We start from the raw sequence: 26,749 nt of genomic DNA, 5'->3' as shown, positions 1-26,749 counted from the left end.
ATAGCTCTACACTGGAACTACAAAGTGAAGTGTGAATACGTCTCTGAAGCAGTAGTAAAGTCTGCGTCGATTAGGGACTTTAGGAAAGTCAGCTGTTGCAGAACAGGAAAAAATTATGTGACGTTTACCGAAACCAAAATTTTATTTGCAGTGACGAACTGTTATCTATGTGTATGCAGAAAAGCCATCGAAATTTATAAAAATGGGGACGGTTTCAACAGAAGTAGTTAATGATATTTGGACAGTAGCTCTACAGAATCGACAGATAAGTTTAATCTTTGAAAGACGACAGTTTGGTTGAGAAATTATCGCTACCGGTTCCGCGCCATTTTCACGGTATTTAAGTCGCCCTCCGACGTCCGACGCATCAATGGGCACACCTCAAGGTCCAACGCACATCTAGTTAAAGGCCTAGGGTAAAGAAGTTTCATGGACCACGAACAAATAAGCCGGAAGATTCTACACACCTTAAGACAAACGGTCGTGAAAACCTTCGTGGTATGATCAATGCAGGTGTTACTGCATCGCTTACCCTTGACCAATATACCATACACGTAACTGTCAGCAGGTACACGGTAAAGGTCTTTCTTATGCCCGGGCTCATAGCCGCAGTAAACCTCTTACAAAAATAATTTTGCTGTCGTAAGTAGAAAAATTGGTCTTTTAGAGAAAATATACAGCCATCTATCAAAACAGTTACATTCCAAGGTGAATATTTGAATTGATTGTTAGTTTCATTCACGACTGCTGTGGAAAACAAGTTCCGAAAGTTAATTAGACAATGGTTTTTTCTCCTACTGCATCGCATCTCGTTTTCAAATCTGTCATATTCTTGAGGATGAAAATTTCATTACATTCAGATTACATTGTGTTCATGTGTGAAGATTTTGGTTTAAGATTGATGAAATGAGGTTTAAATTAAGAGTTTTTAAAATTTTCTCTACTCAGTTACTGTCTGAAAGACGGAAGAGTACTTGATTTGTGGTCAAGAAAGAACCTATTTATTCTTGCATTTATTGGTTTAAATCATTATTGTATTATATTTGTTTAATCGACATGAATCAAGCTTCTCACCCACGTACACGTACACAGTAGGTAGCATACAAACAAACCTTCTCCGTCTTAAAAATTGAAAAACTACTTGCGATAGAGGATTACTGTGAATTGGATTCTGTGGAACGTTATATCAATTATTTGTTCTTTATTTCGTATGATTTACGTAAAATACAGTTTCTGTAAATTGTTTTCTCCCGTGATCAAAGAGGTTTATACTGATTTTATCGAGATTTTTTCTATGATACTGGTGGCCAATACTCATTGATAGAAATAGCTAAATTTCATAAAATATACCTTTACTTTTCTGACAGACCTTGTTTAGCAAATCTGCATCTGTCCTCACTACTACACTCCTGGAAATAGAAAAAAGAACACATTGACACCGGTGTGTCAGACCCACCATACTTGCTCCGGACACTGCGAGAGGGCTGTACAAGCAATGATCACACGCACGGCACAGCGGACACACCAGGAACCGCGGTGTTGGCCGTCGAATGGCGCTAGCTGCGCAGCATTTGTGCACCGCCGCCGTCAGTGTCAGCCAGTTTGCCGTGGCATACGGAGCTCAATCGCAGTCTTTAACACTGGTAGCATGCCGCGACAGCGTGGACGTGAACCGTATGTGCAGTAGACGGACTTTGAGCGAGGGCGTATAGTGGGCATGCGGGAGGCCGGGTGGACGTACCGCCGAATTGCTCAACACGTGGGGCGTGAGGTCTCCACAGTACATCGATGTTGTCGCCAGTGGTCGGCGGAAGGTGCACGTGCCTGTCGACCTGGGACCGGACCGCAGCGACGCACGGATGCACGCCAAGACCGTAGGATCCTACGCAGTGCCGTAGGGGACCGCACCGCCACTTCCCAGCAAATTAGGGACACTGTTGCTCCTGGGGTATCGGCGAGGACCATTCGCAACCGTCTCCATGAAGCTGGGCTACGGTCCCGCACACCGTTAGGCCGTCTTCCGCTCACGCCCCAACATCGTACAGCCCGCCTCCAGTGGTGTCGCGACAGGCGTGAATGGAGGGACGAATGGAGACGTGTCGTCTTCAGCGATGAGAGTCGCTTCTGCCTTGGTGCCAATGATGGTCGTATGCGTGTTTGGCGCCGTGCAGGTGAGCGCCACAATCAGGACTGCATACGACCGAGGCACACAGGGCATCATGGTGTGGGGAGCGATCTCCTACACTGGCCGTACACCACTGGTGATCGTCGAGGGGACACTGAATAGTGCACGGTACATCCAAACCGTCATCGAACCCATCGTTCTACCATTCCTAGACCGGCAAGGGAAGTTGCTGTTCCAACAGGACAATGCACGTCCGCATGTATTCCGTGCCACCCAACGTGCTCTAGAAGGTGTAAGTCAACTATCCTGGCCAGCAAGATCTCCGGATCTGTCCCCCATTGAGCATGTTTGGGACTGGATGAAGCGTCGTCTCACGCGGTCTGCACGTCCAGCACGAACGCTGGTCCAACTGAGGCGCCAGGTGGAAATGGCATGGCAAGCCGTTCCACAGGACTACATCCAGCATCTCTACGATCGTCTCCATGGGAGAATAGCAGCCTGCATTGCTGCGAAAGGTGGATATACACTGTAGTAGTGCCGACATTGTGCATGCTCTGTTGCCTGTGTCTATGTGCCTGTGGTTCTGTCAGTGTGATCATGTGATGTATCTGACCCCAGGAATGTGTCAATAAAGTTTCCCCTTCCTGGGACAATGAATTCACGGTGTTCTTATTTCAATTTCCAGGAGTGTATATCAGTGCCACCCCTATTAGCACAACAGTCTAAGCAGTTCATCTTCTACGCTGTCATAACGTAACTGACTACTTTGTATATTTTGCTTGTTACTGATAGCAAAGTAATATCAAAATAGTCTTTCAGTTCTTGATCTTCCCTGTCAGGAGTACATTGTCTACGTCGTATGGACCGATAAAATGCAAATACACATCAGGTAATTTTATTAGTGTCAAAAATAAATTTACTACGGCAGAAATCTCACATTTTAAGTTGTCGTTTCTTTGTCAGCGCGATTGATTAACCACGATAGTGACTGCATTCCCTCTTTGTCGTTTCTGAGGACCGCCAGTTTGCTAAATAAGCAACTCTGTTTCGATTGAAACTGTCACCGAAACTTGAGACTAAATTTCACATAGCTGTAAAACAAAATGTTAATAAATATGAAGTAATGATGGAATTGAGTAAAAGAAAAAGGACAGATGGTACGTCTCAGTAATGCTGTAATTATTACCTCATCTTTCATTGTGAGGAAACTATGTAACTCATTCTACAAAATAGGGGCTCATTATCATTGAAACTCAGGGACATGGTTTGAAATCCTGGTTGCTGTACCGTTATAGGTCGTCACGTATAACTGTGTAGCTGCTTATTTATGTTGGGACTTATCATCAGATCAAGTTTGTAAATTATGACCTGAAAATTTCTTAAAACCCTGATACTGCTGCTGGATCCGCAGACGTTTTATCGGAAAGTGAGAACAGCAACTTTTAAATTGTCTATATTGCATATCACATAGTTTTCGATGAGAACATTGATCTTTCGATTGATGTAATGGCTTTTGCTTGTTTCTACACTACTCGAATCAGTTTCTATCTGAAAGCCTGAACACCTCAATATTCCCCAATACTATCTACTGAATACGTCAGTTTTTGTTTCCACGTCTATTGTCGAATTAACTAGTCATGGAAACCTCTTCACAAATCATGGGTAACAATATTTATCGCATCAAGAAACTATATAACTTGGTGAAACTTCTTGGCAGATTAAAACTGTGTGCCGGACCGAGACTCGAACTCGGGACTTTCGCGCCTTCTGGATGTATAGCTTGGTGTTCACAAAGCTCCAGAATTTGGTGTACAGGCGTTAGGTGTAAGCCAATTTAGCTGGTAGAATATAAAGATGTGTGGAAGATTATTCTGCACAAAAGACAGTGCATGAAAATAAATTTTCCGCCAACTTCTGCTGAGTGAACAACGCTACTGAACTGCCCTGTGGTGCTGTTGACAGATTCCCTTGTCGGATGCCATGAAGGCGAAGGCGAGGCTGACCATCGGTGGAGGAGCCGACTTCGAGAATGGACGGGTGAGTCAGCGGCTTGACAGTGGGGCGCACAGACGACTTGTGTCGTAGCTGCTTAATATATGCTGGCACGTATTATTTCAATAAGCTGGGAGGCTAGACTGCCCTTTAAACTTTCTGTGCATAATTTAATTTTTCGAAGATTGTTGCCTGAGTTCAATGCGTTATCACGGCATTCCAGTCCACAATACTATGAACACGGAATGGTAGTTGCCAGTACCTTGGCAATTACCACATATCTGTGATTTCTGCAGAAATAAGTTGGTTCTTCATGCTAGTTATAAATTACCACAATTATTCCTGGCAATAGCACTAATTTTGCATGACCTTCATGTTAGTAAAATCTAAATTTTCTAATGCACTATGAGCAATCTAGTTTGTTGTCTTCTGATGACTCCTAAGCAGTTTAGGGTCGCAGGACTTCGTCGTAGAGAAACTAATGTACGGCTCATAGATTCCTCTACTGCCGCAGGATTGACTAAATCCTGAACTTGTGATAGTACCCTTCTGGGAGTTGTTCCGGAAAGAAACATGGAATAAGGGAATTCGTAAATGACAAATGTTTTTGGAGGTTAATTCGGGGGATGGAGGGGGGAGAGGGGGCGGGTGGTTTAAATCCAGTCATGTCCAAACATGCATAATACGGCCACAGTGTGTGAAGTACACTGAGGACTTCGAGACTTAATTCAAATTGATATAACTGATGAAGAGACTGTAGAGCAATATATAACAGTCCGACTCAGTCAAAAAAAAAAAAAAAAAAACACGTATCTATACTATCTAGAACTATCGTCTCAATATTAGGTATAAAATTCTCAGACCATCAAAGCCCTGTGGTAATTACACACTATGAGGTAAGCCTCTTGGCGCTGTATTGTACATTAAATTTTAATCTGCACCCTAGCAGTATGCACTACTGCCAGTCAAATACCCGGGGAAATCCCTAGAAATAAGAGAGGTAGTAAAGACAGTATCACTCAGCTGCCAGTTTCCCCTTTCTTATCGACAGGCTTCACCATCGAGTATTGAAATTTGTCTCGAATGAAACGGTGTACTCCTATAACGCAACTAACTCTGTTGCTAGTGCAGGATGCACACGTTTATATCGCCGTAACTAATGCTCATACAAACCCAAGTTCTCTACAGATTAGTGAGTAATATATATATATTTGGGGAACAACTCTCAGTTTTTTAATGATTCTCTTATCAACAAAACTTATATCACATACCTATAATTTAAAACTGGCAATATACATTAGTTTTAAAATTTTTATTTTGTATGAATCATAACTCTAAGTCAATTTTCTTTTTCTGTTTATTTCCTTACCTGACCTTCCCGCAGTTATTTACAAAATTTCGGCACTTGATTCAGGGACTTCGTTGCTTCATGTTATTCTTTTTTTTCAGTGCATCGATCACACTTTACGCGAGTCTTATTATAATTGATTTTCAGGCCTACTTTCAAAATTTCCTATACTATGTTCTTTAACACCTTTCTAGAGTTGACCAGGACCATAATCAAATGGCACTGTAGCATCACAAAAAGAAAATTTTTCTGTTATCTTTCATTAACACACATATCTTATTCAATTTAGCACGTGGAGGACTTGAAAGCATCATATAAGGCTGTTGAGACCATATGTAAAGCCGCTTTCAATTACGAATATCCGATTGTTCTGATAAATTAGCTGAATAACTGCCTTGTTCTGAATATTTGTCAGTACATATCTGGATGTTATCGTGGTAATACACGGTTTTATAATTCCGCTCACGATGCGAAAATTTTCAGTTGTGTTCTGTTTAGGAAAAAATACAAGACGCTTTTTTCTATAAAATTCTTCTTGATTTTTGATTGCGTCATCTGGTAAAGGGCCCCAATTTTTACCAATTTTTCGACACAATTGGAAAGGGCCTTCATCAAGATGTATAATGCTGGCCTATAACGCAGGAACATATTTTTGTAGATTAAATCCGGCCTCAAAAGCACGCCAACATCGGAGATATTTTTCCCATTTGTTGTTTTTTAATGTTGCCACCTTCCACATACAATACTTGTTGCCTACCTAAAACTAGCTTCTAGCCTACTCTCTGCATTCTGTTTTTGTTTTCAGTGTTTTTATTACTAAATGTTCACTGTAATATCTCAACTTCCTTGAATTTATTTCTGAGCAGTATTGTCTGATTCAAGGTATTCCCTCATACTCTTATTATTTACTCGGTACTCTCATTTTCTCTTTTCTCTTACCTTGGCTGTGCCTGCAAAAACCTTCACTATTTGCAAAAGTGCCTTTGGTAACTAATTGCGCCAGTTGTCTGTGTGTCCGTAGTGTTGAATTACTGACATATTGAACGTATTTGCTGATTTAATCCCGTCAGACTCAGTATTCATCTGCGTCTTTGAGTTCTTGAAAAGTGTGTTTGTTTCTAGTTTCGAATGTAAATTTTTCTGCATTTAGATAAGCTGATGATCATTTAAAATTTTAAAATGGGCTGGAACTTTCCCGTACTGAACAACCTTTTATTGCTGATAGTATTTTTAGTGATATATTTAGTTTCTTTAAGATTTTCCTCAGTGTATTTTGTTTGTCTTTCTCAGGAAAGAATATGGTGAAGGCAAACTTTGTATTTTGCAGGAAAGTCTATTAACCACATCATCTGTTACTTTAGATTCTACAGCATAAGTTTCCCAATGAATAAATAAATGTTCTTCAGCTTTGGCAATACGTATCAGTCCCGTAGCGACCACGTGGATAAGACTGCACTAATTAGATAGCGCAGGCGGGCTTTTAAGTAGTCACTCTTCACGCCTTAGTGTGACAAGTTAAAAAACTGTAGGATCATAAGGTAGTTCAGTTGAGTCACAACAACAAATAAATAACATGAAGCAGGGCACAGTAAGGCTACTAAGAGTGTGAAAAAAAGAGCAAAGCTGAAACAGAATTTGAATCATTACGTACATTTTACTACAGAGCAAAACAACAAAATTAAAAACAGTGGAATAGATATTACAATAATCGTGACAGAATAGCAGCTGTTCTTCTTTTTCATAAAATAAGAAAACAAAATATTCTGTAGAAATTCATTGAGTCTGTGCTGCAATGTGCTCACTTGATGATAAGTGGGTAGAAATGTTACTGACGCAGACTCATCTGCATAGAGAGAAATTCAAAATTGAATGAGGACTCACGTAAGGACATTCAATACCACCGAAACTATTCTCAGCGATTACAGGAGAAGGTTTCAGAACTTTAAACTGGGAAAGCTAGGCCAGTATGTGTAGTAATGGGCTAGATCTGCACTACTGGCTGAAAGCTTTTGATCACTCGTGACAAAACCTGTATACTTTTTCACTTAAAACATCCGGGCTGAGAGGCCGTGGCCGACGAATAAAATTGCTTTCTAACATTTCGTCTCCAACTGCGGGAGACATCTTCCGACGAAAATCGGCCTCTCAGCCCTGAAGTTTTATTGAAGAAGACGCCAGTCATGAAAGCCCACATTGTATGACGATATATTTTATTTTAACGTACAAACACATTTTAAAACTAAACAGACCAAAAAACAAGTGTTTTCTCTTTTTATCATTAAGTAAAGTGAATGTGATTTAGATTTAAGGCTCTTCAAAGTACCCATCCTTTGCCCTCTGAAGTGCTGCACAAAATTATGCCACTCTGGAGATAAAGATTTTATAGTGTTTTTGCAGATATTCGAGTCCAACAGGTGTGAACATTATTCCATACATCTTCAGCATTAGATGATCTCTCTGTCAAGTTCATCCCATAAGAATTTGATGGGGTTTGCATCAGGTGAGTAACTTGATCGAGTCGTATTCTTATGTTCCCCACTTTTCTGTTTACATAACCCCTGCACAATTAGAAGCATGTCTGGGATCATTTTCCTGTTGCAGAAGAAACCCACGACCAGTATGTCTCCTGCCAGGTGTATTTGCATTTTTGATCAGTGTCCTGTGATATCCTCCCTTCTTTGATGTTGTATTAATTCTCACTTGATCATCGAATCTATCACCAGCAAAACATCGCCACACCATGACAGAGTCTCCACCTAACTTCACTGATGGTGTCCCACATTCTCTCTCCATACGCTCTTCGAAGTCGACGATTAAACAATCGACGATGGCCTCGAAATACTTCAAACCTAGATTCTTTCGTGAATAGTACCTTGGACCATTGCTGCACGCTCTAGTTATAATCTTACTGTACCCATTGCAATCTTTGCACGTTATCTTGTTTGCGTAATAAAAGTTTTTGGCAGTTATGCAGACCTTTGAACTTTGTTCGGGAAGACGGCGTTGCAATGTTGAGACAGAAGTTGGAGCTTTTCGCATGGTGTTTACTTCCTCGCGAATTTCAGGAGCAGTGTGAGTCTTCTGATGTTTACTCTGTACATATATGAACTAATCGTCCCTGTATGACGTTACCCGGTGTCTTCCAGATCTGTAGATGAGGGTGCGCTCGAGCTTCTGTTGCTATTGCCCTACTAAAACAGTCTTCCTGATGCAGAGGTACGATTACAAAACGTTTTTCGATTTCAGTCTGCCACTTCCGTAAAATTAGGAGGTAATATTGTATGATCCTGGTCAGGTACACACACTCACTGCTAGATGAACTTACATCTACATCTACATCTACATTGATACTCCGCAAGCCACCCAACGGTGTGTGGCGGAGGGCCACTGTCATTACCTCCCTTTCCTGTTCCAGTCGCGTATGGTTCGCGGGAAGAACGACTGTCTGAAAGCCTCCGTGCGCGCTCTAATCTCTCTAATTTTACATTCGTGATCTCCTCGGGAGGTATAAGTAGGGGGAAGCAATATATTCGATACCTCATCCAGAAACGCCCCCTCTCGAAACCTGGCGAGCAAGCTACACCGCGATGCAGAGCGCCTCTCTTGCAGAGTCTGCCACTTGAGTTTATTAAACATCTCCGTAACGCTATCACGGTTACCAAATAACCCTGTGACGAAACGCGCCGCTCTTCTTTGGATCTTCTCTATCTCCTCCGTCAGACCGATCTGGTACGGATCCCACACTGATGAGCAATACTCAAGTATAGGTCGAACGAGTGTTTTGTAAGCCACCTCCTTTGTTGATGGACTACATTTTCTAAGCACTCTCCCAATGAATCTCAACCTGGTACCCGCCTTACCAACAATTAATTTTAAATGATCATTCCACTTCAAATCGTTCCGCACGCATACTCCCAGATATTTTACAGAAGTAACTGCTACCAGTGTTTGTTCCGCTATCATATAATCATACAATAAAGGATCCTTCTTTCTATGTATTCGCAATACATTACACTTGTCTATGTTAAGGGTCAGTTGCCACTCCCTGCACCAAGTGCCTATCCGCTGCAGATCTTCCTGCATTTCGCTACAATTTTCTAATGCTGCAACTTCTCTGTATACTACAGCATCATCCGCGAAAAGCCGCATGGAACTTCCGACACTATCTACTAAGTCATTTATATATATTGTGAAAAGCAATGGTCCCATAACACTCCCCTGTGGCTCGCCAGAGGTTACTTTAACGTCTGTAGACGTCTCTCCATTGATAACAACATGCTGTGTTCTGTTTGCTAAAAACTCTTCAATCCAGCCACACAGCTGGTCTGATATTCCGTAGGCTCTTACTTTGTTTATCAGGCGACAGTGCGGAACTGTATCGAACGCCTTCCGGAAGTCAAGAAAAATAGCATCTACCTGGGATCCTGTATCTAATATTTTCTGGGTCTCATGAACAAATAAGGCGAGTTGGGTCTCACATGATCGCTGTTTCCGGAATCCATGTTGATTCCTACATAGTAGATTCTGGGTTTCCAGAAATGACGTGATACGCGAGCAAAAAACATGTTCTAAAATTCTACAAGAGATCGACGTAAGAGATATAGGTCTATAGTTTTGCGCATCTGCTCGACGATCCTTCTTGAAGACTGGGACTATCTGTGCTCTTTTCCAATCATTTGGAACCCTCCGTTCCTCTAGAGACTTGCGGTACACGGCTGTTAGAAGGGGGGCAAGTTCTTTCGCGTACTCTGTGTAGAATCGAATTGGTATCCCGTCAGGTCCAGTGGACTTTCCTCTATTGAGTGATTCCAGTTGCCTTTCTATTCCTTGGACACTTATTTCGATGTCAGCCATTTTTTCGTCTGTGCGAGGATTTAGAGAAGGAACTGCAGTGCGGTCTTCCTCTGTGAAACAGCTTTGGAAAAAGGTGTTTAGTATTTCAGCTTTACGCGTGTCATCCTCTGTTTCAATGCCATCATCATCCCGTAGTGTCTGGATATGCTGTTTCGAGCCACTTACTGATTTAACGTAAGACCAGAACTTCCTAGGATTTTCTGTCAAGTCGGTACATAGAATTTCACTTTCGAATTCAATGAACGCTTCACGCATAGCCCTCCTTACGCTAACTTTGACATCGTTTAGCTTCTGTTTGTCTGAGAGGTTTTGGCTGCGTTTAAACTTGGAGTGGAGCTCTCTTTGCTTTCGCAGTAGTTTCCTAACTTTGTTGTTGTACCACGGTGGATTTTTCCCGTCCCTCACAGTTTTACTCGGCACGTACCTGTCTAAAACGCATTTTACGATTGCCTTGAACTTTTTCCATAAACACTCAACATTGTCAGTGTCGGAACAGAAATTTTCGTTTTGATCTGTTAGGTAGTCTGATATCTGCCTTCTATTACTCTTGCTAAACAGATAAACCTTCCTCCCTTTTTTTATATTCCTATTAACTTCCATATTCAGGGATGCTGCAACGGCCTTATGATCACTAATTCCCTGTTCTGTACATACAGAGTCGAAAAGTTCGGGTCTGTTTGTTATCAGTAGGTCCAACATGTTATCTCCACGAGTCGGTTCTCTGTTTAATTGCTCGAGGTAATTTTCGGATAGTGCACTCAGTATAATGTCACTCGATGCTCTGTCCCTATCTCCCGTCCTAAACATCTGAGTGTCCTAGTCTATATCTGGTAAATTGAAATCTCCACCTAAGACTATAACATGCTGAGAAAATTTATGTGAAATGTATTCCAAATTTTCTCTCAGTTGTTCTGCCACTAATGCTGCTGAGTCGGGAGGTCGGTAAAAGGAGCCAATTATTAACCTAGTTCGGTTGTTTAGTGTAACCTCCACCCATAATAATTCACAGGAACTATCCACTTCTACTTCACTACAGGATAAACTACTACTAACAGCGACGAACACTCCACCACCGGTTGCATGCAATCTATCCTTTCTAAACACCGTCTGTACCTTTGTAAAAATTTCGGCAGAATTTATCTCTGGCTTAAGCCAGCTTTCTGTACCTATAACGATTTCAGCTTCGGTGCTTTCTATCAGCGCTTAAAGTTCCGGTACTTTACCAACGCAGCTTCGACAGTTCACAATTACAATACCGATTGCTGCTTGGTCCCCGCATGTCCTGACTATGCCCCGCACCCGTTGAGGCTGTTGCCCTTTCTGTACTTGCCCAAGGCCATCTAACCTAAAAAACCGCCCAGCCCACGCCACACAACCCCTGCTACCCGTGTATCCGCATGATGCGTGTAGTGGACTCCTGACCTATCCAGCGGAACCCGAAACCCCACCACCCTATGGCACAAGTCGAGGAATCTGCAGCCTACACGGTCGCAGAACCGTCTCAGCCTCTGATTCAGACCCTCCACTCGGCTCTGTACCAAAGGTCCGCAGTCAGTCCTGTCGACGATGCTGCAGATGGTGAGCTCTGCTTTCATCCCGCTAGCGAGACTGGCAGTCTTCACCAAATCAGATAGCCGCCGGAAGCCAGAGAGGATTTCCTCCGATCCATAGCGACACACATAATTGGTGCCGACATGAGCGACCACCTGCAGATGGGTGCACCCTGTACCCTTCATGGCATCCGGAAGGACCCTTTCCACATCTGGAATGACTCCCCCCGGTATGCACACGGAGTGCACATTGGTTTTCTTCCCCTCTCTTGCTGCCATTTCCCTAAGGGGCCTCATTACGCGCCTGACGTTGGAGCTCCCAACTACCAGTAAGCCCACCCTCTGCAACTGCCCAGATCTTGCAGACTGAGGGGCAACCTCTGGAACAGGACAAGCAGCCATGTCAGGCCGAAGATCAGTATCAGCCTGAGACAGAGCCTGAAACCGGTTCGTCAGACAAACTGGAGAGGCTTTCCGTTCAGCCCTCCGGAATGTCTTTCGCCCCCTGCCACACCTTGAAACGACCTCCCACTCTACCACAGGTGAGGGATCAGCCTCAATGCGGGCAGTATCCCGGGCAACCACAGTCGTAGTCCGATCAGGGGATGCGTGCACGAGCTGGCCGTCCCCGACAAACCCCCATCCGGACCCCCACAGTGATGCCCATTGGCAACAGCCTCAAGCTGTGTGACCGAAGCCAACACTGCCTGAAGCTGGGAGCGAAGGGATGCCAACTCAGCCTGCATCCGAACACAGCAGTTGCAGTCCCTATCCATGCTAAAAACTGTTTTGCAAAGAACGTCTGAACTAATCTACAGAGAGCGCAAACAAATCGACAAAATTTAAACGGTTATTAAAATACAAGATTGCCTAGTAAATGCAGTAATGCTGCTACTTGCGCACTGCTGACACTGCTCGGCGGCGGAAGGAGACTAAGCGAAATTACACTATTCAGGTACTAAAACGCGATGCTACACTCTCAAATACTATAATACGCCCGAAATTTATGAATTAAACAATGCAAGTACCAAAAACACGCAAAGAAATTAAGAATTAAACTATGTAACAAATGAGTGAGCTAGGAGTATACGACTTGCTGCTCAGCTGCTTATCCAACGGCGGCAGGGAGTACACTGACTGTGACCAACCGACACTGGCCGTTCAAAACAAAAACAGTAGACAAACGACTACGCGAATTTACACTATTCAGGTACTAAAACGCGATGCTACAACTCTCAAATACTATAATACGCCCGAAATTTATGAATTAAACAATGCAAGTACCAAAAACACGCAAAAAAATTAAGAATTAAACTATGTAACAAATGAGTGAGCTAGGAGTATACGACTTGCTGCTCAGCTGCTTATCCAACGGCGGCAGGGAGCACACTTAGTGCACTGGAAACTAATCCTAACTGATTTCTCCACAGACAGCTGCAGGAATGAAGCGTATCCGAATGGAGTCGTCTTAGGTAAAGGAACGTCAGTGTCGTTATACTCATGAGCGAGCCTCTACGCGAACAGCAGTCAATAATATTTGCATATTTATACTTTTTTTATTTTCAAAACGTGTATATGACAGAATATTTGAAACGGTATCCCTCAATTAACCGCAAATCCATAGATGTGATAGGTGTCGACAACTTTTGAACGGCAGTGTAAAGTACCTTTGTTTTGCTGCCTTCATTCTATTGTTTGGCTCTAACGCAGACAATGGCCAATGAAAATAAAAATACAAATTGGTGGAGACAATTTAAAACCAGATCAGAAATTCAGTTATGGTTAGACTGAAACAGTGTACAATCAAAACGTCGAAAAGGAAATATTACAAATTAACAACTGATTAGTAGAACTACTCAAAGAGTTTTAGTACCTATTGCTGTTGGAGACAACGACTGGGTGCACTTCTCCATAGAAGAAAATGTGTTAGAGTGCTTTGCTAAATGGAATAGGGTTTTCAGAACCACGCCGGCAAAATGCTTTAAACGAAAATCGTAGGATTAATGTGTATTACCAATTTGCATTGTTGGCAGAGAAACATGGACGTTGAAGATAAAACCCATTCTCAGTGAGCGATGGATACAAGTGTTACTGGGAGCAGAAAAAACAACGAATGCTTGAAGCAACAAAATCGAGTACAAGGTTACAGTGAAAAATCTAAAAAAAAAAAAGAAATGTAGGCCGCTCCTTTCGGGATTCCAAGAGATGCGAAAGTGTATAGACGACGATGTAATGGAAAGTGAGGAGATGGCGTTAGAAAAATCTGTTAACTTTTACACGACTACCTGCCCACTCAACATTTGTCCTCGTGTTGTATGATGTTTCTTCCTCGCTCCCCTGTTCGTTGTAGTGCCTCTTCACTTTTTATCTGATATGTCCAGCTAATTTTCAGCATTTGCATGCAGGGTGTCTCTCCTAAGAGTCGTCTGGTTTTTCGGCAGATATCTGTAATTTCGTGTTTTCACTGCGTATCTTAAATCAGGCTAAAAAAACAACACTCATCACATCGTTCATGCGACGCACAGAGTCAACGAAAAGCGTCGGTTTGTTTCCCGTTCCCATAATGTTTGTAACTTGAAACAAACCGAAACTTTTCCGTCGGCACTGGGCGTCGCACGAACGATATGATGAGTGTTGTTAGTTTGGGCTGACTCCACCTACATGTATATCTCCCGAAATACCAGAAACAAAAGCGCTTGGAGAGACATCAGTTACATCCTCATACCTCAGATCTTATCACTTTTTTCTTGTTTTGTTTCCAAGTGGTACACGAATTACTTCCATTCAGAGCTGTACACAAGTGCATTTGGGAAGACTTCATCTTTAACTACATGACAACATTTAACCGTAGATACGTTTGGTAGAAAACGTTCTCTCCATCTGTGTTGATCTAATACTGTGTCGTCTTCACTTTGCCCATTGTGTGCATTCATGTGTTCTAGAAATCTGTCACCTCTTCTCTTGCTGTGTCGTCTGTGGATTTTATGTTGAACAAGCTAATTTTTATGAAGGAAGGTAGGAGGCCAGATAATTGGATCACCCTTACCAATCCAGCGAACTGGATGCACTTGGTTTAGAACATCTCTCACAGTTTGAGTCCAATGTGGTGGTGTGCCATCCACTTGTAAAACGATCGTGCTTTGGCGGTCAGCCAGTTTGGTAATGCAAAAAACTCCAACATGTCAAAGTAACTGTTAGAATTAACTGTTTCTTCTGAGGAAAAAAATGATCCCACAAGCAATCAACCATCAAACACCAACATACATTCACTTTCAGGATGTCACGCACCTCTTCCGTCACAGTATTCGCATTGGGATTGGTTGCGCCCCAGAAGCGAACACTGTGTTTTTTCTCTTACCACGGATGTGGAATGTTGCTTCGTCAGAAAATTCTAGGTTGTTTAGGGACATTCCATCGTCCTCTAGAGAGCTATGAACGCCCACAGCGAATTACGTGCACTGAGCCTTTTCTTGAATCTTTCTCATTATGCTTCACTCACGTCAATCTGGAACACACACAACCAAAACTTTGTGAGTTTTTCTGTCACACAAGCCAATCGTAATTAGTTTGTGTGCTATAGCACAGTGAAGTTATAGCGTACCTTTTGAGACACACTATATATTTCGTACGACAGCTTTATGCCCACCGCAAAGCAACACTCAGCCAGAAATATATCAGAACTTAAAGTTAATGGACAGGTATCATGCATACACTATAGAATCTTTGAATAAAAAAATATGTACTTGCATTTAGAGCGCACTTATGGCCACCTTAGAGAAACAGCAAATGTGTTTCAAACACATCACAACATGTGAAACGTTTAAGCAAAAGAAAATGTATATGCATCAGAAAGCACTGAGAAAAGCTCACTAAAGAGAATGCGATGAATTCAAATGCTCTAATTTACGAATGAATCAATATAAACACAATTCAGTACTGGTCTTTGAAGATTACCCATCTCAAAAAACCATGAAAGTAGCGTGCCAACATATAAATTGCTCACTAAAGTTCTGAAAACACTGTGAAAACCACTACGCCAAGGCATGCAGTACAAACCAGAAACTAGGCAGGCATTTACAGTACAGAGTTTGAAGATGATCAACAGATCCTGAGTTCGGTTGTGCTTAATCGTATTCAGCCGTATAAAGCAACTTAGCACACCTACCCCTGCCAGGCATTTGCAACCAACTGCACCAGTTTGATGATCCTCACTAAGTCACATGTTCCTGACTGGCCCGCTGAAACTGGCATTTCGAAATGTTCCCTCATATCAGTGTACTCAGAGGTCGAATACAGACACTCTTTCAGAAATGGACGGCCCAGTACGGAATGTATCTTTACCAGGTGCCTCTTACTTAAGAACATGCAAAGGAAAATGAATACTGAAAGTTATAAATGTGACAGACTGTTTTCATCACATTCGCCTTATATTTTAGAGCAGACTTGGAATATCTTTTCCAGAAAAGCCAGCAGCAAATTGTTCGCTTAACACTCTACAAAGAAAGCTTATTCATATAAGGACCAACAGTCTGCATAAAACCGAACTCATTGTCTGCTTAACACAAAAAACATAAAAAGTACCATTACATGACAATATTTATGGATTTCACGCAAACATAAAATATCATAAGCAAAATTAACAATGTTAGAACTAAGCACGCCACAGATTTTGCATACAAATACTGGATAAAAATATCGTAGAAATGTGCATGTACACGCAATAAAGAAACAAAATTAGTAAGCTTAACATTCTAACACATAGCATTATATTAAAAAGACATGGTATGTTGAAATGTAAAAGTCAAAATTCGCAACACCATAATGTTTGTGTATGATGAAATGATAACAAAGATGTAGAAATTTAAAAATTATATTGATTATGGTCATAACGTTGACACAGAGAAAATGTAACAACAAAGGCAGAAAAATGTTAAAAATTAGAACTGGTAAGGTCATGATATTGACACATAAAAATTCAATGACAAAGACATCAAGGAAAGATAACATCAAGGGAAGTCCTTGCATTATGAACTATCGTATTACTGCCTTTTATTGAGCCTGACTTAGTAAAAGTAGTGTACTTTAAATTACTGGTGTTGAAGACTGTCATTTTTTAGTAATCTCAATTTGGTGAGAGGAGGCAAACAGTTTTGTCAAAGAATTTGCTTAACTGTTTGACACAGGCACTGACTCACAAAAGAGACTGTGGAGGTTTTCTTGGAATGACATGGATCTCAGACCATAATGAATTATTTCACATAGCAGTATAGAGGAAATTCTTATAACTGTGTCACACTTGACTCACTTACCATGATAGTATCAAGGGAAGAAAGAATGGCTTTTGTCACAGTAAAACATGACATCTCCCGTGGAGATGTAATTACGCCTGCAGTGAAACCCCTTTGAGTCACTACTCATTGGCAATCCGCTCTACCTTCTAACAGCTAGCACCTCATCCAGCTGGAGGCTGCATCCATCATTAGCCCGAGATGAGTCCCATTCTATCAGCTAGAGGTATGTGATAAGTAAGCGACGAATTCACTATCGAGCTACAATAAATACAAGCTTAATGAAACTTCAGAAGACAATCCTCAACAAACAGTTTGGTAAAAACTGTATCTATCATAATGTAAATTCAGACCTTATAAAAATCTCCATGAACGGCATATCACCTGCTGCAAGAAAAGTGAAAATGAAGGCTTAGGTAATGTGGTTGAAACATGAAACTAAGCAACTATATGCTAAAAAAGAGTTCCTCAACACCAAGCTTTGCTAAACACATATAGAACGAGCCAATAAACACACACACACAAAACATACAAAACATTAGAGGATCTGATAATAAAATCTGAACACGTAATAAAGAAACAAAAAAGGCACAGGACACCATATTTTAATGCAAACTTAATTGAGAATTAGCAGCTGCAGAAATAACCCCAATAATCAGAACACACAAAACCACCATAATATTTAGTAACAGAACACATGTGGAAATCATGTTCAGTAAACTAAAATAAAAAATAAAACAACAAAATGCCACACTAACAAAAATCAATCGCAATGTAATGGTGACTGTGAAACCAAAGAAATACACAAATAAAAAACTATATTTGCTGAAGTGTAACAATATCACCAAATTTACCAGTAACCCAACAGCAAAGTACCAGAAAAACATTGAAAAACGTCAAAAATACATTCAAAATTGGCCACATAAAGAAAATGCCACAGAAAAGTCCAAAGGCTCCCTCATCTAAATTCCCAACTGAATGTGCAAAGATAAAATATTCCCTTCATACTGATCATTAAGTTCAGGAATACTCCATCGCATCACCTTGCACAACGTGCAAGCACATTACTAAAGATGTGTACTTTTGGAGACAATAGGAAGCTCAGAAACAGACAGACTCAGGAATGTAGACATACTAGACACTGCAAGCCGTATACATTTGATGTCACAAAAATGTACTCCTGCATTCCAGTACCTGAAACAATTAACATACTCACACAATGAATGTAACAAGGAGATACATGAGACACACATTGATGAAGTAGCAACTGTATCCAGGACAATAATAACTCAAAATTTTTTTGTGGTCAGCAAAGAATTTTACTCCCAACAGGAAGGACTGTCATTGGGATCGTCTACTAGTAGCTTCTCAGCCAACATATTCTTGAGCAGCTTAGAGACCAAATTTTTCAGACATATAATAATACCAAGAAGTCTAAGGTTATGCCAGTTCCACAAGGTCAATTAGATAATATGCCTGACTGTTGAACCATACAGGGTGTTACAAAAATGTACGGCCAAACTTTCAGGAAACATTCCTCACACACAAATAAAGGAAAGATGTTATTTGGACTTGTGTCCGGAAACATGTAATTTCCATGTTAGAGCTCATTTTAGTTTCGTCAGTACGTTCTTCCACCTTCGCTCAATGGAGCACGTTATGATTTCATACGGGATACTCTACCTGTGTTGCTAGAACATGTGCCTTTACAAGTACGACACAACATGTGGTTCATGCACGATGGAGCTCCTGCACATTTCAGTCGAAGTGTTCGTACGCTTATCAACAGCAGATGCGGTGACCGATGGATTGGTAGAGGCGGACCAATTCCATGGCCTCCACGCTCTCCTGACCTCAACCCTCTTGACTTTCATTTATGGGGGCATTTGAAAGCTCTTGTCTACGCAACCCCGGTACCAAATGTAGAGACTCTTCGTGCTCGTATTGTGGACGGCTGTGATACAATACGCCATTCTCCAGGGCTGCATCAGCGCATCAGGGATTCCATGCGACGGAGGGTGGATGCATGTATCCTCGCTAACGGAGGACATTTTGAACATTTCCTGCAACAAAGTGTTTGAAGTCACGCTGGTACGTTCTGATACTGAGTATTTCCATTCTATGATTAATGTGATTTGAAGAGAAGTAATAAAATGAGCTCTAACATGAAAAGTAAGCGTTTCCGGACACATGTCCACATAACATATTTTCTTTCTTTGTGTGTGAGGAATATTTCCTGAAAGTTTGGCCGTACCTTTTTGTAACACCCTGTATACATGAAACCGTTATACAATTAAATAAACGATTTACAACCCTAAATTCACATCACATTAGAAACGGAAACAAGTAACACATTAACTTCTGGATCTCACCAGAAAAAGAATAAACACCACTCATGCCTTCATAAAATTCAGGAAACCAATAACCACGAGCACCGTCATTCACAAGAAATCAAACCACCCACTGGCACCCAAGAATGCAAGCTTTGAATTCATGCTTCACAGTTTAAGCAAAACATCTATACGCAAAGTGAACTACATACAGGAGCTAAATACGATAAAGCAAATGACAGTGTAAAATGTTTATGATACCTATTTAATAGAGATACTAAACAAACAAATATGCAAACGGAAAGGTAGAAAACAGGTCGTATATGTACGAAACCTTTCACAACACAGGAGAGTACTACAGACAGACAATTCTCACATGCAAGAAAACAGAGCTGCAAATTACACACAAAACAAAATGGCACATAACCACCTATAATAATAAAATATGTCACAGAATAGGCAACTTTTCAAGAAGCAGGGGACTATGATGAGTTACAGGACACTTACTTTAAAAAAATGAAAATAAGCAAGTAGCAAATTTTACAAAACTTGTAACTTAAGCAATATTTCTTTCGTTGCATCTGTTCTCAGATCTCAAGGTCATGCGGTTATTAATATGGACATTAGTATTTTCAGTGGTTGATAATGTGCGACATCTGGGAGCTCATATCACATGTAGTATAAATGACAAGTAGATCATGTGGTTTTTACTACGCTATCGTCTGTAGCATCTCGAAATTTATATTGCTTTTGTAGTTATCCCATCCTATGACAGTTCTTTTGTCTCAACTGTCTATTTTTCATTTGTCTAACCACGTATATGTTATGTTCAGCGTTACAAAATGTTGTAAATTTATGATGCGTGCGACCTAAGAAACGGTGTATATTACAGTATGAAATGTCAGAATGAAAGAAGCAAATAAAAAAATGAGCCTCAACTTCGGATCAAACCCTCGACCTCCTGCATGCTAACCCAAAACTCTACCCATTGCACCCACTGTACAGCATGTTTAATATGTACTGACAGAGGTAGTTATCATACACGTAGCTGCAGTGTTGCCAGATTGTCGCTCTTTAACGTCCTTTTTCTGCCAGGTACACTCCCCAGACGAAATATTGTCACAGAGTTTTTTTATCGCTGTCATGTGAGGAGAGTCGTGCTGTGAAGCACGAGTGCGCGAATTTCGACAGTTCAGAAAAGTTGGTACCTCTGCCATAAAACCACTAAGGCAAGCCCTGAAGTACAAACAAGACAGCAGGCACACTTTTACAGCACAGAGTCTGCAGATGAACAGCAGACCCTAAATTCAGTTGTACTTAGTCATATTCAGCTGTATCAGCATCTTACCCCACCTGCACCTGTCAGGCATCGCCATCCAGCTAGAACAATCTTTGTGCGCTAAAACAAGATGAGCCCCACTAGGTCAGGCATCGGTTTGGTTCTGACTGGCCCACCGAAACTAACATCTGAAAGCATTTCCTCGTGGCAGTGTACCAAGAAGTCAAACTTGCTTTCAGAGATTGAGGGCTCAGTGCAGAATATATCTTTGCAGAGTACCTTCTGTTTAAGAGCAGAAAATGAAAATAAATATTGGAAGTCGTGAATGTAACAGACAAGTCTCAAGCTATCCGCTATTCTTATTATGTTTTTTTTACATAGTTTGGCATAAGTTCTACGGCCAAAACTTGTCACCAATACCTAGAGGTATGGAATGAGTGCCATGGAAAACTTCGTTCACGATGGCGAGACGGTAAATTTAACTCATTCCTTCCAAACGAGGGTTCAAGAACTTCAGCATTATCTCGCTCAGATGTCAGGCGAAAATGACGGAAAAAGAAAAACTTCTTTATTGTAAAATCTATCGTTACTAAAGAACTTTATTAATCACACTGCAGTTTTAGTGGCTCTGCTTTGTTACTTTGAATGAGACGTAGGACCATTATTTTTATTACCAGATGTTCCATGTATTTTTAACGTCATCTCCATTGTATTTTCGAACATTTTTGTTTAATTCAACATATTATGTCACATTCCTTTTATTATTTACTTCGATTTTTCACTTTCTGTTCCTTTTGCCTTGTTTGTGCCTGCAGCATCTTTTACTGTTTCTGTATCACCTCCACTTCCTACAATACTGAAGTGCTTTACAAATTTAACCTCATATACCTTGTAAAGAAAATATATATTTCTGATTCCAAATCAGGTGAGTTTGTCTTCTTTGTGTTTGTTTTCTTTGTTTACTTAAAATTTTGAAATATTTTAAGATAATTGCTTCGCACATAAATACGGTACTTTCTACTTTTTGAGAAACATACTGAATTTCATACTTAGTTCGACGATGTCCTTTGAAAGGTGACAAACATTAGTCGTTCTGAGCAGAAAGATTCAAATGGACCTATCTCCTATTCCGAATAGTTTCCGAGATAGAACACACTTAATGTACACCGTTATTTATTTCCTGTGTTATTCAAACATTGTCATTGTCTACAACGTAACACAATAGTGTAGAGGAAACGGAGGCGAACAATTTGTGATGGGTCACTCGTGATCTATCAAGTCGGGAAGCTATCTCAAATTGGCCTACAAAAGCTACCTAAGCTACAGCGTATGATAGTCGCGCGAGATTTTCAGTATTCTCGCGCTCTCTGTGCCCTAACTGTTAATCCTAGAGAAAAAATGAATAGGACCTTTTTTAGTAGGAAATTTAATGTAGTTTAATGCTGGAGGTGCGGTTTCGAGTTATTCAATAAAAACGCACAAAAGTTATATTAATTGTGTTCTGCTTCGGAAACCACTCGGAATAGGGCATATTTCCATATGATGGGTTTTGTTTAGAATCCGTAATACCATCACCCGTTGATGCATGTACCTTTTCTTCTGACTCACACCTCATACGTACGAAAAAAGCGTATACCTCGTGAAGAGTACACTTCTTTCCAAGGGCCCTTTGCCAATGTGATAACTGAGATTTTTCAAGTACAGACTGTTGGAAAATTGACCGTTACCCTATTTATCGTGTGTGTTACCCATCTATTCCATCCATTTCTCGATTTACAGAACGTTGTGGGTAGAAAACCGTTTGCATCCAACTTTTTATGGAAGACGTATTTAGCTATTCGGCAAATCTTTTACAATCGCACTATAGTGATAAAAATACCGGTGGGCCTTAAGACAAGGTACATTCGTGTAGAAGGGACTGTTGTTATCGAAGTGCACGTCTGCGCAGTGAGATGTTATCGATCCCTGCCAGTCTGGGAACTTTTCACCTGACTGTCGTATATACTACATCCATATGTGCTTTGAATTAATGGAAACTCCACAATTTGGGTTCTACATAATATGTGCAGTCTATTAGCGAATACTAATTTTTGTTTTTTTCGTTTCTTCAACAATGAATTTTAGGTACTTCTAGATATACAAAACCCTGATGAAAACATTATATGCCTGGTAAGACACAGAAAGAATAGAAACAGAAATTCCATACCAGACATTATACGGTAACTGGTATCGATTTCAGTTCCAAAAATAAGTCAATAATGATGTAACAAAAATGGCAGTATCAAAAGGCAGTGATTGATAATGTATATTTAAACGTTTTTTAAACTCAAAAGGATCTCCATAATACATACAAAACACAGAAATAATGCTTTGTTTTCAAAAACCAGTTTGAGTATAAAATAAAATAGAAAATCCAGGAGCAAATGACCAATATTTTAATCGCAAACAAGATACAGGTGGTGAAATAAAATTTATGCTACCCACACGTGCCATGATCAGAGAGCATTCTTACCCACTGTTTTTCAAACAAAAGTATGCCTTCACAAAAACATTTTATTTAACCCTAGCAATAGTAACATGTTTTCCATAACGTGCACTATAAAGAGGTGGAGTACTTTATGCCAACCACAAAAACCAACTAAAAAAACAGTTCAATTAACTGACGTTAACTCTTATTAACACCATCTTTTTTAAATGGGTAGTGACGTGGAAGTAGGGTCCAGACCTTGAAAAAATCTTTTAGCACAATTTTAACAATACCATAAGATTTTCCGTAAAGGGCACACAGAGAGAAAGGGTACCTTATGATCAACAAAATTTTAAAAAATACATAATCGTTAATTGTCATTCAGTTTCATTCACAACATACTTTATAAGGTAATAAAGGTCGTGAACCTGGTAATATGAAGATGACATTTGTTGCGAAAAGTCACATTCACTACTAAGACTCAGGTTTTAGGGTTTCGTTTTACTGAAAAATTGAAAACAATTACGGAATCTGCTATAAGAAATCATTAAAAGGAATTTTTTTTCAAAATTTTGAAATATTGAGTACATGACCAGATTACAGTTTTTTCAAAAGGTAGTCCTCCCCTTCTCACACCTTGGTACTGCGACGGCTAAGATAAAAGCACTTATTTTTAATAAGAGGTTCAGTAAGGGAATTATTCCATGTTTACATAAACTCCAGTTTAAAATCAGTACTCGAATCACTTGTCCAAGGATGCATTTTGCCTCGTCAGTCTACCAGACTAACTGGTATTAAGCGATCCACATAGGTATACATTCCCAACGTCAGGGTAAGACTTAAACCCAATGTCCTCAATTATTTATTGGACATATTGCTACCTTGGTCTTCCCCCTCAGGTTTTTCCCGTTACGGCGCCCACTAATACCATGGATGTTATTTCTTGCTGTCTTAATTCTGGTCCTATAGTCATATATGGTTAATGGGTACGTACTTTGTCTTAGAGGTGTGTGTTGTCGAAAACTTGTATGTTTGCTGTAGACTGTGTATGGTATGTAATTTTTCCTATGGAACCTGTTTCTCTTGTGTACTACATAGATACTGCATACATTTTTATTTTCATTAAATTAAAGAAATAGTTTATTATTTGGTCCAACTCCATTCGATACCTCCAGTACTGATATTCTGATATTGCTGATGGTACTATCAAATTAAAGAATAAATGGTACAGGGAACCATATCTTAAGTGTCAAAGTAAAAGCAGTGGTACTTACTCTTATCACTAGCGTTATAAAATCACTAATGAGTAGTACAAGAAAGCAACAACCATCAAAGTGCATTCATCTTCACAGCTTTCCATTTTATGAAACCTTCATTAAGTAAAAATGCTTCTTAAAATTAATTTTGTAGTTAAAACTGAAATATTTCAAAGGCTGATAATCCGTGCTAGTCCTGATTAACTCCAGTTTAGTTCTGCTCCTTCCAGTACTACACGCCGGCCAACCAGATCAACAGCGCGGACGGCGACCAGCTGCACAGCAACACGCACACGCAGGTCTGAGTGTGGCTGTCTGTCCGTGTTTCTCTGCCCAGCCGCCAACGTCACTCCTGCGCATGCGCGGCCGCCGCCAGTGGCGCCACGTTCGATCAGCGGTCTCGCAATGAAACAGCCAGTCGTCGACTGGATCGCCAGCGCGCCGCATGCAGTCACGCCGTCCGCCGATGCAATCACCGTTGGAATTCGACAGTCCTACAGTCACGACATCGGATATGATACTCATCTGTCGCCTACTGGCTCATAAAACTTTCCAACCTATCAGATGACACATTTCTCACTCTGGAATAATTCAGTGCTCAAAATTACTGCTCATGTACATTCTACTTCATCTCCACCCTTTGTTTATACCTGGTCCAAGCAGTAACAAAATGAAGAGCTGTCGTATTAGTTATCGTTTCCTTCATTTCCACGTTGATTCAGAACGTACCAATGTCTCGAAGTGAAACCGCAATTTTGTACCTGATCGAAGTATATAGAATGTAACAAAGGTGTTGAAGGGCAATGTAAATAAGTCAAGTAAAATGATATAAGTTGCCTTGCTCTCAGCCATTCACCGTCTAAATGCGAATTATTTGTCCGAAAAGTGGCGTTTCGCCTCTGAACTCGGAGACTGAAGTTTATAGAAACAGTAGCACGCAGATTTTTTTGTAACTGCGTCACGTTTTGGATGAGAGGAGCTTAATAAAAAGTCTGAGAATACCTCCTGCATCATGTAAAGCCGTATCTTCGGTGATAATGTTGCACACGATATTCTAAAAATGGAAAAATGTTAAATTCTGAAGAATTTACAAATCTTGCTCTGCTGAAGAAAGAAGATCAGTTATTTTGGGGTACGTGCTTGGAGAAGCTGCCTGAATATTGCATCATTAAAAAAGGACGATATTTTGTTTAGGATATTTGTAATAGACACAAAACTGCCCTATACACGCCTGGGAATTTAGATTTGTTATACTTGGTTGTTTTCTTCACTTATCATAGCGAAAGCCATCTAAAGAGATCAAATATTTGTTTTATTGCAATCAGTTCTAAGTGTAGATTAATTTAAAATTATGATAGAAAAGTTTTCTATCGGCGTGGAAAATGTTTGTGAATTCTTCAGACATATACGAGCACAAGTGAAAACAATGTTTTTTCCTTGTGGTCTAATCAAAACTAACTGTTCATCTAGATTACACGAATACTTCAGTGCAGAATTTTGTGAATAGTTTTAACAAGACTTTGGCACTTTACACTGTGCAAAACTTCATCATTCTGCTGTGAGAGTTAACATGTACAACTCACGGTGCAAAACAGTAATTTTAGTTTAAGTGTGAATTCTTACTAACATATCGTGCTGCAATATCATGAGTTTCAAATTCCCTCGAAAACATCTTTTAAAAATTTGTGTTTTAGATATTTTTAAGGCTCTTTATAAAACTACGTTAATTATAAGATACTGTGTAGATGTCTTGTACCATTGTCGCTGTTATTCAACGCTTCCTGAAGACTTCATTGTACCACTGCGACGAAACAATCATCGTTCATCACCAGCGCATTGAGATGGATGAGGGAGGCTGTGATTTTGGCTCACATTACGGCATTACGTCTAAGCTAACGACTGTGTTCATTTCTGCTGCAGGAGTGCACATGCTAACAATATAAGAAACGGGGTGGGATACACCATTGGAATTCCAGGATAAACGTGGATGAACACGGAGTGACTTTAGAAACACTTTTGAGTGATACCCTTCTTAAGTGAGTTCTCCATTACATTTAACGTTCCACTTGTTCTACGTCCTTCTACCAGTACTACGTAGCATAACTTTTACTTTTGGTTCGAGGAGTACTCACGCAGCGAAATATTGACGTCCAACACGGCAGTATTTTCGAATCGTATTGTAAAGCTTTCCTTGTAAGTGTGACTGTAGAACATTACGATATTCATTTAGAAGAAGCTTGCCCCAGTGAGAAAGTTTCTT

General features: G+C 40.4%; 1 protein-coding gene across 1 annotated transcript in view; it reads left to right on the top strand.

Moving 5' to 3' along the window:
* LOC124613042 (glutamate receptor 1-like) overlaps nt 1-25,815 on the top strand; it is a 1,340,173-nt gene extending 1,314,358 nt beyond the window's left edge. Inside the window, exons 18-19 of the mRNA XM_047141610.1 lie at nt 4,088-4,162; nt 24,720-25,815. Of these exons, the coding sequence (XP_046997566.1) occupies nt 4,088-4,162; nt 24,720-24,794 (150 nt within the window). The 3' untranslated portion in view covers nt 24,795-25,815. The remainder of the gene's footprint in view (nt 1-4,087; nt 4,163-24,719) is intronic.
* The last annotated feature ends 934 nt before the right edge of the window (nt 25,816-26,749 follow it).

Source organism: Schistocerca americana, chromosome 4, assembly GCF_021461395.2.
Source record: "Schistocerca americana isolate TAMUIC-IGC-003095 chromosome 4, iqSchAmer2.1, whole genome shotgun sequence".
Lineage (NCBI taxonomy): Eukaryota > Metazoa > Arthropoda > Insecta > Orthoptera > Acrididae > Schistocerca > Schistocerca americana.
The sequence above is the reverse complement of the archived record's forward strand: the minus strand, read 5'-3'. Positions and strand labels throughout refer to the sequence as shown.